Source organism: Lampetra fluviatilis, unplaced genomic scaffold (genome assembly GCF_964198595.1).
Source record: "Lampetra fluviatilis unplaced genomic scaffold, kcLamFluv1.1 SCAFFOLD_932, whole genome shotgun sequence".
NCBI classification, from domain to species: Eukaryota; Metazoa; Chordata; class Hyperoartia; order Petromyzontiformes; family Petromyzontidae; genus Lampetra; species Lampetra fluviatilis.
In genome coordinates, this window is record NW_027620517.1 from 1 (window position 1) to 17,500 (window position 17,500).

The 17,500-nt window shown below is 59.3% G+C and overlaps 1 protein-coding gene across 1 annotated transcript in view; it reads left to right on the plus strand.

Moving 5' to 3' along the window:
• Positions 1 to 4,181: 4,181 nt before the first annotated feature.
• LOC144954005 (uncharacterized) overlaps positions 4,182 to 17,500 on the plus strand; it is a 28,305-nt gene continuing 14,986 nt past the window's right edge. The window contains exons 1-3 of the mRNA XM_078884588.1: positions 4,182 to 4,246; positions 6,020 to 6,047; positions 12,603 to 15,404. Coding sequence (XP_078740714.1) covers positions 12,735 to 15,404 — 2,670 coding nt within the window. The 5' untranslated portion in view covers positions 4,182 to 4,246; positions 6,020 to 6,047; positions 12,603 to 12,734. The remainder of the gene's footprint in view (positions 4,247 to 6,019; positions 6,048 to 12,602; positions 15,405 to 17,500) is intronic.

Below are 17,500 nucleotides of genomic sequence, written 5' to 3' on the forward strand. Positions count from 1 at the left end.
GCTTTGTGTGTCCGGCGATCGCCGCCCCGACGCTCTATGGCCTCACGCTGTGTCTCTCTGTCTGTCTCTCTCTCTCTGTGTCTCACTCTGTGTCTCTCTGTGTCTCTCTGTGTGTCTCTGTGTCTCCCTGTAGGTGGCTGACTGCCTCGTGGGCTCTGCGTTCTTCCTGCGCTTTGTGTGTCCGGCGATCGCCGCCCCGACGCTCTATGGCCTCACGCTGTGTCTCTCTGTCTGTCTCTCTCTCTCTGTGTCTCACTGTGTCTCTCTGTGTCTCTCTGTGTGTCTCTGTGTCTCCCTGTAGGTGGCTGACTGCCTCGTGGGCTCTGCGTTCTTCCTGCGCTTTGTGTGTCCGGCGATCGCCGCCCCGACGCTCTACAGCCTCACGCTGTGTCTCTCTGTCTGTCTCTCTCTCTCTGTGTCTCACTGTGTCTCTCTGTGTCTCTCTGTGTGTCTCTGTGTCTCCCTGTAGGTGGCTGACTGCCTCGTGGGCTCTGCCTTCTTCCTGCGCTTTGTGTGTCCGGCGATCGCCGCCCCGACGCTCTACAGCCTCACGCTGTGTCTCTCTGTCTGTCTCTCTCTCTCTGTGTCTCACTGTGTCTCTCTGTGTCTCTCTGTGTGTCTCTGTGTCTCCCTGTAGGTGGCTGACTGCCTCGTGGGCTCTGCCTTCTTCCTGCGCTTTGTGTGTCCGGCGATCGCCGCCCCGACGCTCTACAGCCTCACGCTGTGTCTCTCTGTCTGTCTCTCTCTCTCTGTGTCTCACTGTGTCTCTCTGTGTCTCTCTGTGTGTCTCTGTGTCTCCCTGTAGGTGGCTGACTGCCTCGTGGGCTCTGCCTTCTTCCTGCGCTTTGTGTGTCCGGCGATCGCCGCCCCGACGCTCTACAGCCTCACGCTGTGTCTCTCTGTCTGTCTCTCTCTCTCTGTGTCTCACTGTGTCTCTCTGTGTCTCTCTGTGTGTCTCTGTGTCTCCTGTAGGTGGCTGACTGCCTCGTGGGCTCTGCATTCTTCCTGCGCTTTGTGTGTCCGGCGATCGCCGCCCCGACGCTCTACAGCCTCACGCTGTGTCTCTCTGTCTGTCTCTCTCTCTCTGTGTCTCACTGTGTCTCTCTGTGTCTCTCTCTGTGTCTCTCTCTGTCTCTGTCTCTCTCTGTGTCTCTCTGTGTCTCTGTGTCTCTCTCTCTGTGTCTCTCTGTGTGTCTCTGTGTCTCCCTGTAGGTGGCTGACTGCCTCGTGGGCTCTGCCTTCTTCCTGCGCTTTGTGTGTCCGGCGATCGCCGCCCCGACGCTCTACGGCCTCACGCTGTGTCTCTCTGTCTGTCTCTCTCTCTCTGTGTCTCACTGTGTCTCTCTGTGTCTCTCTGTGTGTCTCTGGGTCTCCCTGTAGGTGGCTGACTGCCTCGTGGGCTCTGCCTTCTTCCTGCGCTTTGTGTGTCCGGCGATCGCCGCCCCGACGCTCTACGGCCTCACGCGGGAGCAGCCCGAGCAGCGGGCAGCACGCACCCTGCACCTCATCGCCCGCGTCATGCGCAACCTCGCCTCCTTCAACAAGTGAGGCGGCGAATCCCATAGCAACCGTCGTCACGGTCGTCATAGCAACCATCATCGCAGTCGTCATGGCCACCATCATCACAGTCGTCATAGCAACCATCATCACAGTCGTCATGGCAACCATCATCGCCCGCGTCACGCGCAACCTGGCCTCCTTCAACAAGTGAGGCGGCAAACCCATGGCAACCGTCGTCATGGCCACCACCGTCATGGCCACCATCATCACAGTCGTCATGGCCACCGTCGTCCTCGTAGCCACCACAGTCGTCATGGCCACCGTCGTCACGGCCACCGTCGTCATGGCAACCGTCGTCATAGCCACTGTCGTCATGGCCACGATCGTCACAGGCCACCGTCGTCATGGCCACCGTCGTCACGGCCACCGTGTGTGTGTGTTTCTCTGTATGTGTGTGTGTTGTCTCTCTGTATGTGTCTCTCTGTGTGTGTGTATGTGTGTGTGTGTGTCTCTCTGTGTGTGTCTCTCTGTGTGTGTCTCTCTGTGTGTGTGTGTCTGTGTGTGTGTCTCTCTGTATGTGTCTCTGTGTGTGTGTCTGTGTGTGTGTGTGTCTCTGTGTGTGTGTGTGTTTCTGTGTGTGTGTGTCTGTGTGTGTGTCTCTCTGTGTGTGTGTCTCTGTGTGTGTGTTTCTGTGTGTGTGTCTGTGTGTGTGTCTGTGTCTCTCTGCGTGTCTCTCTCTGTGTGTGTTTGTAGGTTCGGACACAAGGAGTTCTACATGTGTGTGTATGTGTCTCTGTCTCTGTGTAGGTTCGGACACAAGGAGTTCTACATGTGTGTGTGTGTGTGTCTTTGTGTGTGTCTATGTGTCTGTGTATATCTCTCTGTGTGTGTGTCTGTGTCTCTCTGTCTGTGTGTGTCTGTGTCTCTCTGTGTGTGTCTCTGTGTGTGTCTGTGTAGGTTCGGACACAAGGAGTTCTACATGTGTGTGTGTGTGTGTCTGTGTGTGTCTCTGTGTGTGTCTGTGTAGGTTCGGACACAAGGAGTTCTACATGTGTGTGTGTGTGTCTCTCTGTGTGTGTCTATGTGTCTGTGTATATCTATCTGTGTGTGTCTGTGTCTCTCTGTGTGTGTCTCTGTGTGTGTCTGTGTAGGTTCGGACACAAGGAGTTCTACATGTGGTTCATGAACGGCTTCCTGGAGCAGGAGTGGGGTCGGATGCGTCGCTTTCTGCTCGAGATCTCCGGCTCTCCCACGACGCCGGCAGCGGCGCCGGGATACGACGGCTACGTGGACCTGGGCCGTGAGCTCTGCTTGCTGCACTCGCTGCTGTGTGAGGCTCTCCCTGCAGAGAAGGTGAGACACAGAGAGAGACACGGGAGAGACACAGAGAGAGACACGGAGAGACACGGGGAGAGACACGGTGAGAGAGAGAGAGACACGGGATACGACGGCTACGTGGACCTGGGCCGTGAGCTCTGCTTGCTGCACTCGCTGCTGTGTGAGGCTCTCCCTGCAGAGAAGGTGAGACACAGAGAGAGACACGGGGAGAGACACAGAGAGAGACACGGAGAGACACGGGGAGAGACACGGTGAGAGAGAGAGAGACACGGGATACGACGGCTACGTGGACCTGGGCCGTGAGCTCTGCTTGCTGCACTCGCTGCTGTGTGAGGCTCTCCCTGCAGAGAAGGTGAGACACAGAGAGAGACACGGGGAGAGACACAGAGAGAGACACGGTGAGAGAGAGACACGGAGAGACACGGGGAGAGACACGGTGAGAGAGAGAGAGACACGGGATACGACGGCTACGTGGACCTGGGCCGTGAGCTCTGCCTGCTGCACTCGCTGCTGTGTGAGGCCCTCCCTGCAGAGAAGGTGAGACACGGGGAGAGACACAGAGAGAGACACGGTGAGAGAGAGACACGGGGAGACACGGGGAGAGACACGGTGAGAGAGAGAGAGACACGGGATACGACGGCTACGTGGACCTGGGCCGTGAGCTCTGCTTGCTGCACTCGCTGCTGTGTGAGGCCCTCCCTGCAGAGAAGGTGAGACACGGAGAGAGACACGGGGAGAGAACGACAGAAAGAGAGAGACACGGTGAGAGACACGGGAAGAGAGAGAGAGACACGGGAGAGAGAGAGACACGGAGAGAGACACAGAGAGAGACAGGGGAGAGACAGAGAGAGATATGGGGAGAGACACGGGGAGAGACACAGAGAGACACGGGGAGAGAGACACAGAGAGAGACACGGGGGGAGAGAGAGAGACACGGAGAGAGAGAGACACGGGGAGAGAGAGACACGGGGAGAGAGAGACACGGAGAGAGAGAGACACGGGGAGAGAGACACGGGGAGTGAGAGAGACACACGGGGAGAGAGAGATAAGCTCTTTCCTTTGCCCCCCCCTCCCCCCCCCCCCCGTGGCCCCCCCCCATGTGCCCCCCCCCATGTGCCCCCCCCGTGCCCTCCCCGTGCCCCCCGTGCCCCCCTCCTCCCGTGCCCCCCTCCCCCCCAGGGTGAGGCGGTGTTCCTGCAGTCGGCTCTGGCTGGACTGGGATCTCTGCCACGGATCCTGACGGAGATCAGCGGCGCTCTGCACGACGCCTCCAGCCTGGGGGGGGGGCGCCCTGGGGGGGGGGCCCTGGGGGGGGGGGGCCCTGGGGGGGGCTCTGGGGGGGGCCCTGGGGGGGGCCCTGGGGGGCCTGCACCCGCGCAAGTAAGATGTACGTGGCGATGGCGTGCGGGTGGGTGGCGTCGGCGACGCACGAACACACACGCACAGAGACACACGCACAGTGACACACACACACACGTACACACACGCACAGAGACACACGCACAGTGACACACACATAGACAGTGACACACAGACACACACACAGAGACACACAGAGACACACGCACAGTGACACACACACACACGAACACACACGCACAGAGACACGCGCACAGAGACACACACACACACACGTACACACACACACACAGAGATACACACACAGAGACACACACACACACGTACACACACGCACAGAGACACACGCACAGAGACACACACACACACGTACACACACACACAGAGACGCACACACAGTGACACACACACACACGAACACACACGCACAGAGACACACGCACAGAGACACACACACACACGTACACACACACACAGAGACACACACACAGTGACACACACATAGACAGTGACACACACACACACGTACACACACACACACAGAGATACACACACAGTGACACACACATAGACAGTGACACACACACACACGTACACACACACACAGAGATACACACACAGTGACACACACATAGACAGTGACACACACACACACGTACACACACACACAGAGACACACAGACACACACAGACATAGACACAGAGACACATACAGTGACACACACATACACAGACACACACAGTGACACACACACGGACACATAGAGACACACACATAGACAGTGACACACAGACAAACACACAGACACACACACATAGACAGTGACACACACAGAGACACACACACAGAGACACACACACAGAGATACACACACACACAGACACACACAGACATAGACACATAGACACACACACACAGTGACACACACAGTGACACACACATACACAGACACACACACAGAGACACATAGACACACACACACAGTGACACACACAGTGACACACACATACACAGACACACACACAGAGACACAGAGACACACAAACACAGTGACACACAGACACACACACAGAGACACACAGACACACAGACACAGACAAACACACAGACACACACACATAGACAGTGACACACACAGAGACACACACACAGAGACACACACACAGAGATACACACACACACACAGACACACACAGACATAGACACATAGACACACACACACAGTGACACACACAGTGACACACACATACACAGACACACACACAGAGACACAGAGACACACACACAGAGACACACAGACACACACACATAGACACACACACACAGACACACACACACAGACACACACACAGACACACACACACAGACACACACACAGACACACTTGACCCTACAGCCCTGCTGTGGGCTACATGGGGGACCTTTGCCTTGTGTGTTCGTGTGACCCCCCCTCTCCCCCCCTCCCCCCCACCCCCTCCCCCTCCCCTTCCCCTCCCCCCTCCCCCTCACCCCCAGTCCTGGGCTCGATCTGTGCGGGCGGCGGGGGGCGGGGCTAGAGAGGGGGCGGGGCTAGAGAGGGGGCGGGGCTAGAGGGGGGGCGGGCCGCCTCCCCCACCCACAAACCCCTCGTGGTCACCACCACCACGTGACTAACCCGCACCCCCCCCCTGTCTCCACCCCCTCCCTCCACCCCCTCCCCTCCACCCCCTCCCTCCCCCTCCCTCCCCCTCCCTCCACCCCCTCCTCCAACCCCTCTCCCCCCCCCTCTCCTCCCCCCTCCTGAACCCTGACCTTGACCTCTGACCCCCTCCTCCTTTACAGGATCCACCAACACACACTGTGATGAGAGGTGATGATGGTGATGGTGGTGATGATGGTGGTGATGGTGGTGGTGGTGGTGATGATGGTGGTGGTGGTGGTGATGATGGTGGTGATGGTGGTGATGGTGGTGGTGGTGATGGTGATGGTGGTGGTGATGATGGTGGTGATGGTGATGGTGGTGGTGGTGATGATGGTGGTGATGGTGATGGTGGTGGTGATGATGGTGATGGTGGTGGTGGTGGTGGTGATGGTGGTGGTGATGATGGTGGTGATGGTGGTGGTGATGGTGGTGGTGGTGATGGTGGTGGTGATGGTGGTGGTGGTGGTGATGGTGGTGGTGGTGGTGATGATGGTGATGATGGTAGTGGTGGTGATGATGGTGATGATGGTAGTGGTGATGGTGGTGATAGTGGTGGTGCTGGTGGTGGTGATGGTGGTGGTGATGATGGTGGTGGTGGTGATGATGGTGATGATGGTAGTGGTGATGGTGGTGATGGTGGTGGTGGTGGTGGTGGTGATGGTGGTGGTGGTGGTGATGATGGTGATGGTGGTGGTGATGATGGTGGTGATGATGGTGATGATGATGGTGATGGTGGTGATGGTGGTGATGATGGTGGTGATGGTGGTGGTGGTGATGGTGGTGATGGTGGTGGTAGTGGTGGTGATGGTGATGATGGTGGTGATGGTGGTGATGGTGGTGGTGGTGGTGGTGATGGTGGTGGTGGTGATGGTGGTGATGGTGATGGTGGTGGTGGTGGTGGTGATGATGGTGATGGTGGTGGTGATGATGGTGGTGATGATGGTGATGGTGGTGGTGATGATGGTGGTGATGATGGTGATGGTGGTGATGGTGGTGATGATGGTGATGATGATGGTGATGGTGGTGATGGTGGTGGTGATGGTGGTGATGGTGGTGGTGATGGTGGTCATGGTGGTGGTGGTGGTGATGGTGGTGATGATGGTGGTGATAATGGTGGTGATGGTGTTGATGGTGGTGGTGGTGGTGGTGGTGATGATGGTGATGGTGGTGATGGTGGTGGTGATGGTGGTGGTGATGGTGGTGATGATGGTGGTGATGGTGGTGATGATGGTGGTAATGATGGTGGTGATGATGGTGATGTGGTGGTGGTGATGGTGGTGATGGTGGTGATGATGGTGGTGATGGTGGTGGTGGTGGTGATGGTGGTGATGATGGTGGTGATGATGGTGGTGATGGTGGTGATGGTGGTGGTGGTGATGGTGGTGATGGTGGTGATGGTAGTGGTGATGGTGGTGGTGGTGATGATGGTGGTGATGGTGGTGGTGGTGATGGTGGTGGTGATGATGTGGTGATGTGGTGGTGGTGGTGGTGTTGGTGATGATGTGGTGATGAGAGGTGATGATGGTGATGGTGGTGATGGTGATGTGGTGATGGTGGTGATGGTGATGGGGGTGGTGATGATGGTAGTGATGGTGGTGGTGATGTGGTGATGATGATGGTGATGTGGTGATGGTGGTGGTGATGGTGGTGGTGGTGATGAGAGGTGGTGGTGATGGTGGTGATGGTGATGTAGTGATGATGATGTTGATGATTATGTGATAATGATGATGGTGATGATGATGGTGACGATGATGATGATGATGGTGACGATGATGATGATGATGATGTTGATGGTGACACAGGGGGGTGGTGGGGGGTGGTGGCCGTGTCGTGGGTATTTGCCAGTGATGCCAAACGCCTCCCAGTCGCCCGCTATGTGACCCTTGACCTCGCGGCATGCCCCACAGACAAAGCTGCCCCAGGTAGCCTCGAGCAGGACTGTAGGGGCAAGTGCTGTGACACAGACAAAGGTCCCCCAGGTAGCCTCCAGCAGGCTGTAGGGTAGATAGTCCCATGATGGCGAGGAGACACAGACTCCACATATACAGCAGCAGCAGCAGGCGTCGTCAGGGTAGTGATCGAACCCACGACCTCCTGTAGACCAGGCGAGGTAGTCAACATCTCACAGCTCCTGTAGACCAGGCGAGGTGGTTAGCCGCTACCCTTGACTCTGGCCTCTCTGATGGCGAAGATGACCACGGCAGAGGAAGTTCAACACACAGAGACCCACAGACACCCAGACCCACAGAAACCCACAGACACCCAGACCCATAGAGACCCACAGACACCCATAGAGACCCACAGACACCCAGACCCACAGAGACCCACAGACACCCAGACCCATAGAGACCCACAGACACCCAGACCCACAGAGACCCACAGAAACCCAGACCCATAGAGACCCACAGAGACCCAGACCCACAGAGACCCACAGAGACCCACAGACACCCAGACCCACAGAGACCCACAGACACCCATAGAGACCCACAGACACCCAGACCCACAGAGACCCACAGACACCCAGACCCATAGAGACCCACAGACACCCAGACCCACAGAGACCCACAGAAACCCAGACCCATAGAGACCCACAGAGACCCAGACCCACAGAGACCCACAGAGACCCACAGACACCCAGACCCACAGAGACCCACAGACACCCAGACCCATAGAGACCCATAGAGACCCAGACTCATAGAGACCCACAGAGACCCAGATCCACAGAGACCCACAGAGACCCACAGACACCCAGACCCATAGAAACCCATAGACACCCAGACCCACAGAGACCCAGACCCACAGAGACCCACAGAGACCCACAGACACCCAGACCCACAGAGACCCACAGACACCCATAGAGACCCACAGACACCCAGACCCACAGAGACCCACAGACACCCAGACCCACAGAGACCCACAGACACCCAGACCCACAGAGACCCACAGACACCCACAGAGACCCACAGACACCCAGACCCATAGAGACCCACAGACACCCACAGAGACCCACAGACACCCAGACCCATAGAGACCCACAGACACCCACAGAGACCCACAGACACCCAGACCCACAGAGACCCACAGACACCCAGACCCACAGAAACCCACAGACACCCATAGACACCCACAGAAACCCACAGACACCCACAGAGACCCAGAGAAACCCAGACCCATAGAGACCCACAGACACCCAGACCCATAGAGACCCACAGACACCCATAGAGACCCACAGACACCCAGACCCACAGAGACCCACAGACACCCACAGAGACCCACAGACACCCAGACCCATAGAGACCCACAGAGACTCAGACCCACAGAGACCCACAGACACCCAGACTCATAGAGACCCACAGAGACCCACAGAGACCCACAGACACCCAGACCCACAGAGACCCACAGAGACCCAGACCCATAGAGACCCACAGACACCCAGAGAGACCCACAGAGACACCCATAGAGACCCACAGACACCCAGACCCACAGAGACCCACAGACACCCATAGAGACCCACAGACACCCAGACCCACAGAGACCCACAGACACCCATAGAGACCCACAGACACCCACAGAGACCCACAGACACCCACAGAGACACACAGACACCCATAGAGACCCACAGACACCCAGACCCACAGAGACCCACAGAGACACCCACAGAGACCCACAGACACCCACAGAGACCCACAGAAACCCAGACCCATAGAGACCCACAGACACCCAGACCCATAGAGACCCACAGACACCCATAGAGACCCACAGACACCCAGACCCACAGAGACCCACAGACACCCAGACCCATAGAGACCCACAGAGACTCAGACCCACAGAGACCCACAGACACCCAGACTCATAGAGACCCACAGACACCCAGAGAGACCCACAGAGACACCCATAGAGACCCACAGAGACCCAGACCCATAGAGACCCACAGACACCCAGAGAGACCCACAGAGACACCCATAGAGACCCACAGAGACCCAGACCCATAGAGACCCACAGACACCCAGAGAGACCCACAGAGACACCCATAGAGACCCACAGACACCCAGACCCACAGAGACCCACAGACACCCATAGAGACCCACAGACACCCAGACCCACAGAGACCCACAGACACCCATAGAGACCCACAGACACCCACAGAGACACACAGACACCCACAGAGACACACAGACACCCATAGAGACCCACAGACACCCAGACCCACAGAGACCCACAGAGACACCCACAGAGACCTACAGAGACACCCACAGAGACCCACAGACACCCACAGAGACACCCACAGAGACCCACAGACACCCACAGAGACACACAGACACCCACAGAGACCCACAGACACCCACAGAGACCCACAGAGACACCCACAGAGACACACAGACACCCACAGAGACACACATACACCCACAGAGACCCACAGAGACCCACAGACACCCACAGAGACACACAGAGACACCCACAGAGACCCACAGACACCCACAGAGACACCCACAGAGACACCCACAGAGACACCCACAGACACACCCACAGAGACCCACAGACACACCCACAGAGACCCACAGACACCCAGACCCACAGAGACACCCACAGAGACCCACAGACACACCCACAGAGACCCACAGACACCCAGACCCACAGAGACACTCACAGAGACCCATAGAAACCCACAGAGACACCCGCAGAGACCCACAGAGACCCACAGACACCCACAGAGACCCACAGACACCCACAGAGACCCACAGACACCCAGACCCACAGAGACACCCATAGAAACCTACAGACACCCACAGAGACCTACAGACACCCACAGAGACCCACAGATTAGCACAATTGGCTACGTACTGTGCGAACGAAGTTCGGTGCACGTGTTTGCGTGTTCAGGCAGCAGTGGTGGTGGTGGTGGTCAGGCCGCGAGGTTAACGGTGAATCGCGTCTCTCTCCGTGTCTCTCTCCGTGTCTCTCTGTGTCTCTGTGTCTCTGTGTCTCTCTCCGTGTCTCTGTGTGTCTCTCTGTTTGTCTCTCTGTGTGTCTCTCACCCTGTCTCTCTGTCTCTCTCTGTGTCTCTCTGTCTCACACTGTGTCTCTGTCTCTCTCTGCCTCTACGTCTCTCTCCGTGTCTCTCTCTCTCTGTCTCTCTCTGTCTCTCCGTGTCTCTCTCTGTCTCTCCGTGTCTCTCTCTGTCTCTCCGTGTCTCTCCGCACTCCGCGTGTCATTCCGCGTTGTGATTTGATATACGAAGTGAAAACTTGCTGTGTGTGTGTCTGTGTGTCTGTGTGCGTGTGTGTGTGTGTGTCACTCTGTGTGTGTCACTCTGTGTGTGTCTGTCTGTGTGTGTCTCTGTCTGTGTGTGTCTGTCTGTGTGTGTCTCTCTGTGTGTGTCTCTCTGTGTGTGTCTCTGTCTCTATGGGTGCACACTAATGTGTCCATGTATTTGCGTGTGCGTGTCTGTGTGTGTGACTGTCCGTGTGTGTCTGTCTGTGTCTTTGTCTCTTTGTCTGAGTGTCTTTATCTGCAATTGCTGTGTGGGTATTCACTCACCTGCTTACCCACCCACACATCTACCCACTCACCCACCTACCCACCCATTCACCAACCCACTGACCCACCCACTCACTCACCCACTCACCCACTCACCCACCCACCCACTCACTCACCCACCCACCCACTCACCCACCCACTCACCCACCCACTCACCCACTCACCCACCCACCCACTCACCCACTCACCCACCCACCGACTCACCCACCCACTCACCCACCCACTCACTCACCCACCTACCCACCCACTCACCCACCCACCCACCCACTCACTCACCCACTCACCCACTCACCCACTCACTCACCCACCCACCCACTCACCCACTCACCCACCCACCCACTCACCCACCCACCCACCCACTCACCCACTCACCCACTCACCCACCCACCCACCCACCCACTCACCCACCCACCCACTCACTCACCCACTCACCCACCCACTCACCCACTCACCCACCCACTCACCCACCCACTCACTCACTCACTCACCCACTCACTCACCCACCCACTCACCCACCCACTCACCCACTCACTCACCCACTCACCCACCCACTCACCCACTCACCCACCCACCCACTCACTCACTCACCCACCCACCCACCCACTCACCCACCCACCCACCCACCCACTTACCCACCCACCCACCCACTCACCCACCCACCCACCCACTCACTCACCCACTCACTCACTCACCCACTCACTCACTCACCCACCTCTCCACTCCCCCAGCTCTGAAACGATCACGCAGCTCCCCACCCCAACTCTACCCAACGGGGAAGTGTTCGTCTTCCCACCCCCCCACCAACAACCCCCCCACCAACAACCCCCCCACCAACAACCCCCCCACCAACAACCCCCCCACCAACAACCCCCCCACCAACAACCCCCCCACCAACAACCCCCCCACCAACAACCCCCCCACCCACAACACCGCTACACCGCCAACCCCTGGTCCACTCCACAACCACTACAACAACAACAACCACTACAACAACCACTACAACCACAATATCAACAACAACCACTACAACCACAACAACCAAGCTACCCAGCGGCCCCCAACTACTACCCACAGCTCACCATCGCCGCTCCCCACCAACAACAACAACAACACCAACACCACCAACAACAACAACCGCTGGTGGTGCCCCACCACCACCCCCACCACCCCCACTACCACCAGCAGCAGCTGCAGCAGCCGGGGTCCGTGTCTCCGGGCCTGGGGCCCAGCCCCTCCCCCCGGCCTCACCCGCGGCCCCCGCCGCTGGCGGCCACTGGCCACCTGCGGCCGCTCTTCTTCCACAACCCGGCCTTCCAGATGGCCACCACCACCACCACCACCAGCGGCACCACCAGCGGCCCCAGCGTGCCGGCCTTCCAGATGGGCGCTAGCGTGGAGGGCGGCCAGCACAGCGGGGGCTGCCCGCACCACCCCCGCCTCCAGCAGCACCAGCAGCAGCAGCAGTTGCAGCAGGAGTTTGCGGGAAGACGTCAGCCCAGCGTCCGTTTCGAAGCGCCGTCGATGGCGCCATCGTCGTCGTCCGGCCCTCCGCGCCAACGCAGCCGCGACTACCCCATGTCGGCACCGGGACGCTGGCCGCAGCAGCAGCAGCAGCAGGCGGCACCGTCTCGCCAGCGCAGCGCCGACTACCCGGCGTCCTTGAGGCAGCAGCAGGTGCAGCAGCAGCAGCAGCAGCAGCAGGTGCAGCAGCAGCAGGTGCAGCAGCAGCAGCCGTTCGTAGCGCGGCTGCAACAGCCGCCCGCTCGCTCCATCCACCAGCGGCGTCACCACCACCACCATCAACACGCTGGTGCCGGGGGGGACGTCCTCCCGCAGGCTCCTCCCGTGCTGGGTGGTGGTGGTGGTGGAGGTGGTGGTGGTGGTGGTGGAGGTGGTGGAGGTGGTGGTGGTGGTTGTTCCCCCACTCCCGGACGGCTCCCGGCCCCGCCCACGCCGATGCTCCCCCCTGCCGGCGCCGCCAGCGGCGTCGTCACGGCGACGACTCCCGTAGCGCTGCAGCAGCAGCAGCAGGTGATGATGATGATGCAGCAGCAACAGCTGCAGCAGCAACTGCAGCAGCAGCAGCAGCAGCCGTACCTTCAGCGCCAGCAGAGCAGCATCGCCATGATGGGCGCCAGACCGGATTACACCGCACAACAACAACAGCAACAACAGCAACAACAACAACAACAGCAGCTGCAGCAGCAACAACAACAACAACAGCAGCAGCAGCTGCAGCAGCAGCAATTTGCAGACACGGCGGTCTTGATGAGGCAGCCGAGCGTAGCGTTTCAGCAGCAGCAGCAGCTGCAGCAGGAACAGCTGGAGCAGCAGCAGTTGCTGTTGCAAGGCAGGCGTCAGAGTGTGGGATACTTCCAGCCACAACAGCCACAACAGCCGCAGCAACAGCTGCAGCAGGAACAGCAGCAGCAGCTACTGCTGCAAGGCAGGCGTCAGAGTGTGGGATACTTCCAGCCACAACAGCCGCAGCAACAGCTGCAGCAGGAACAACAGCAGCAGCTACTGCTGCAAGGCAGGCGTCAGAGTGTGGGATACTTCCAGCCACAACAGCCGCAGCAGCTGCAGCAGCCGCAGCAGCTGCAGCAGGAACAGCAGCAGCAGCTACTGCTGCAAGGAAGACGTCAGAGTGTGGGATTCTTCCAGCCGCAACAGCCCCAGCAGCAGCAGCTGCAACAGCCGCAGCAGCAGCAACCTCCTGGTAGCGCCGGTTTCTTGGGTCGGCAGGAGAGTCCGGGATACATGCAACACGTTTACCCCGTGGGGCCTCAGCAGCAGCAGCAGCAGATGATGCAGCAGCAGCAGCTGCAGCAGCAGCAGCTGATGCAGCAGATGCAGCAGCAGCAGCAGCAGCACGAGTCGGATCACTGCCTGCGGCACCAGCCGAGCGTGGGCTACGTGGAGAAGCACGTTGTTGTTGCCGGCAGCGGCGGCGGTGGCGGTGACTCCGGTGGTGGCGTCTTCCCGCTCGTGGGGCGGCAGCAAAGCCTCGGGGTGCAGCCGGCGGGCCGGCGGCCCAGCCTGGTGCTCCAGCGGCCCTCCGTGGAGCTGGCCGCCTCTCCTCCGGCACCGGCCGCGGCTCGCAGGCCCAGCGTCACCTTCCAGGCCGACGGCAGCGGCGTCGCCACCGTCCTGGTGCCCCCCCCCCAGCTGCAGCCGCAGCAGCAGCAGCAGCAGCGGCAACGGCAGCTGCAACAGCTGCAGCAGCAGCAGCGGCGACCCAGCGTCTCGTTCCAGATGCAGCAGCCCAGCTTTGAGCAGCAGCAGTTGCAGCAGCTGCAGCAGCTGCAGCTGCTGCGGCAGCGGCAACAGTCGTGGAACCGTTCGGGATCGGTGGGGCTGGGAATCCGCAATGGGGGCGACGATGACGACGACGATGATGATGATGACGCGGCGGCGGCGGCGGCGGTGGCCGAACGAGGTGGGGAGGAGGAGGAGGACGAGGAGGATGAGGAGGAGGATGGAGATCTGGACGACTGCGCTTTTGTGAACTCTGGCGGTGTCGGCGGCGGTGTCGGCGGCGGTGTCGGCGGTGGTGTCGGCGGTGTTGGCGGTGGTGTTGGGGCGGGAATGGTGGTGGTGGTGGGCGGTGTTGCCCAGGGCAGGGCCGCCCCTCAAGCCATGCCGTCACGCTCCGCCATGCGGCAAGGAGCTGGAGGAGGAGGTGGTGGAGGTGGTGGAGGAGGAGGTGGAGGAGGTGGAGGACCCCCGGAGCGAGCTCACCACACCACGAGGCAGAGCAGCGCCGGGCTGTACTCAGAGATGCGCTACTTGGGGCGTCAGCCGTCCCAGCAGCAGCAGCAACAGCAGCAGCAGCAACAGCAGCAGCGGCGTAAATCGTGGTGCGTACAGCAACAGCAGCAGCAGCAGCAACAGCAGCAGCAGCATCAGCAGCAGCATCAGCAGCAGCATCAGCAGCATCAGCAGCAGCACCATCATCAGCTGACGCCGGATGTGGACAGGCAGCAGGTGAGGAGAGTTTTGGTGGCGGGAAGTGCCGGTCAGTAATGGCCGCCAGTAGCTGTGAGCAACGTACGTGCGTGTGTGTGTGTTTGTGTGTGTGCGTGCGTGTGTGCGTGTTTGTGTGTGTGCGTGCGTGCGTGTGTGTGTGTGTTGAACTTCTTCCGCACCCCTGTACGTAGCCGACTGTGGCTGATGTGAGGTGTGGTGGGAGTGGTGGGGGAGGGGGGCGGTTGAACGAAGACAACAAACTGAACAACAACAACAACCACCAGCAGTTGATAGGGGTAGGCCGTAGCCACCCCAGCGGAGCCAGGAGATTGAATCTTCACCCTCGGGGCTCCTCCAGAAACAACGAAAAGCCACTTCATGTGGCCACGTAGAATGTTCGAACGCTCACTGCGGAGGAGAGGCTGTCACTCCTCTGTCGGGAGCTGGACCGGTACCGCCTGGATCTCTGTGGCATTCAGCAGGTCCGGTGGACCGGCTCTGGCTCCTGCCACCATGAGGGGTGGACGGTCCTCTACTCGGGGCTGGAGACCACCAAACAACAGGGTGTGGCTCTTCTTCTGAACAAAAGAATGAAGGGGGCGTGGGAGCGTGGCGGTGAGGTGTGGGAAGCTGTCAGCCCCAGGCTACTTTGGGCTCGCCTTCCCATCAACCGGAGGCGAGGAGTGGTGGTCGTGGTTACTTATGCCCCCACCGAAGACCAACATCCGTGGAGGGATGCAGGCAAAGCCGATGAGTCAGACGCCTTCTATGACCTCCTGTCACAGATGCTGGCTAAAGTGGTCCCTCGGGATAGAGTCATCCTGTCGGGTGACTTTAATGCCCGAGTTGGTCATGATGCTGGTACCTGGTCTGGAGTGATTGGAAGGCATGGTGTTGGGACCGCTGGCCCCCTGCTTCATGCCGACGGCAGGGGTCCCGCCATTTGCCGGCCCCTCGCTGGTCTGCGACCAGCTGCTGCCGCCGCTGGGCTCATCGCCCGACGGCTCCCCTCCCTGGTCCGCCCCTCCGCGAACTCGCGTGAGAGGCATAGCTCGCCGCCCGCTCTCGTTCACCTGTAAACGCTGCGTTGCCTCTACGCCAATCACACGCTCTGAACGGGGGTCAGGGGTCGGAGGGCGAATGACGTTGCTCGCACCCTCCGGGACCGCACTTTTCCCTCCGTTCGTAGCTGTGGACTCCTGCCTGCCTCTTCGATACGTGTGTGCGGAGGGGGGGGGGGGGGTGCGTTTCAACCGTGGTGGCTGGACAGCCCTCGCCGTGACCATACAATCTCAACTTGCATCGGGGGAGGCCGCCCAATTCCCTGGCCGCAGGAAACCGTGAAGATTATCCCTATGAGGGCTTTTCGGGTGAAAACCTGCCGGCCAGGGGACCTCCCCTCGGAGCTCTATGGGGGGAAATGCGTGAGGGTGTGTTCATGTGGGGAGCGGTTAGGAGGAAGCGGGGTCGATCCCGTCGCTTGGTGGTGGCGGCATCACAATGGGCCAGATCAGCTCAATAACGACAGTATGACGCTGGTAGACTAATGTGCAGCCCATGGGCTTGTAATTACCAACACACTGTTCAGGCATCGCCGTATCCACACATCGTGGATACATGCCGGGTCCAAGCAAGAACATCTGCTGGACTACATAGTGACGGAACAGCGGATGCGAGCCCATGTCCTTGACACCAGGACCTACCGTGGAGCTGATCTGCCCTCTGACCATCGACTAGTCATCTGTAAGATGCGCCTGCCATTCTTCCACTCCAGTGGTGGGTGCACACCCAGGACCCCATTAAAACCCATAGTGGCCTGGTCCCAGCTAGCTGATGAAAGTTGTGGCTGGGGCTGACAGAGGAGGTGTTCCGGCTGGCTGAGAGAAAGCGACAGGCCCACTGCCACCATCTACAGCATCCCACGTCAGAGAATGAGGAGGCTTACCGCAGCCTTCGCTCGGAGGTTCGGAGAGCGGTGAGGCGTTGCAAGGATGGGTGGTGGTCGCGGGTTGCTGAGGAGATGGAGTCTGCCTCAGTGGCCCGCGATCACAAATCACTATTTAACTCCATCAAAAAAGTAACCTGCAGCGCCACACCTATCACCATCATTAAGG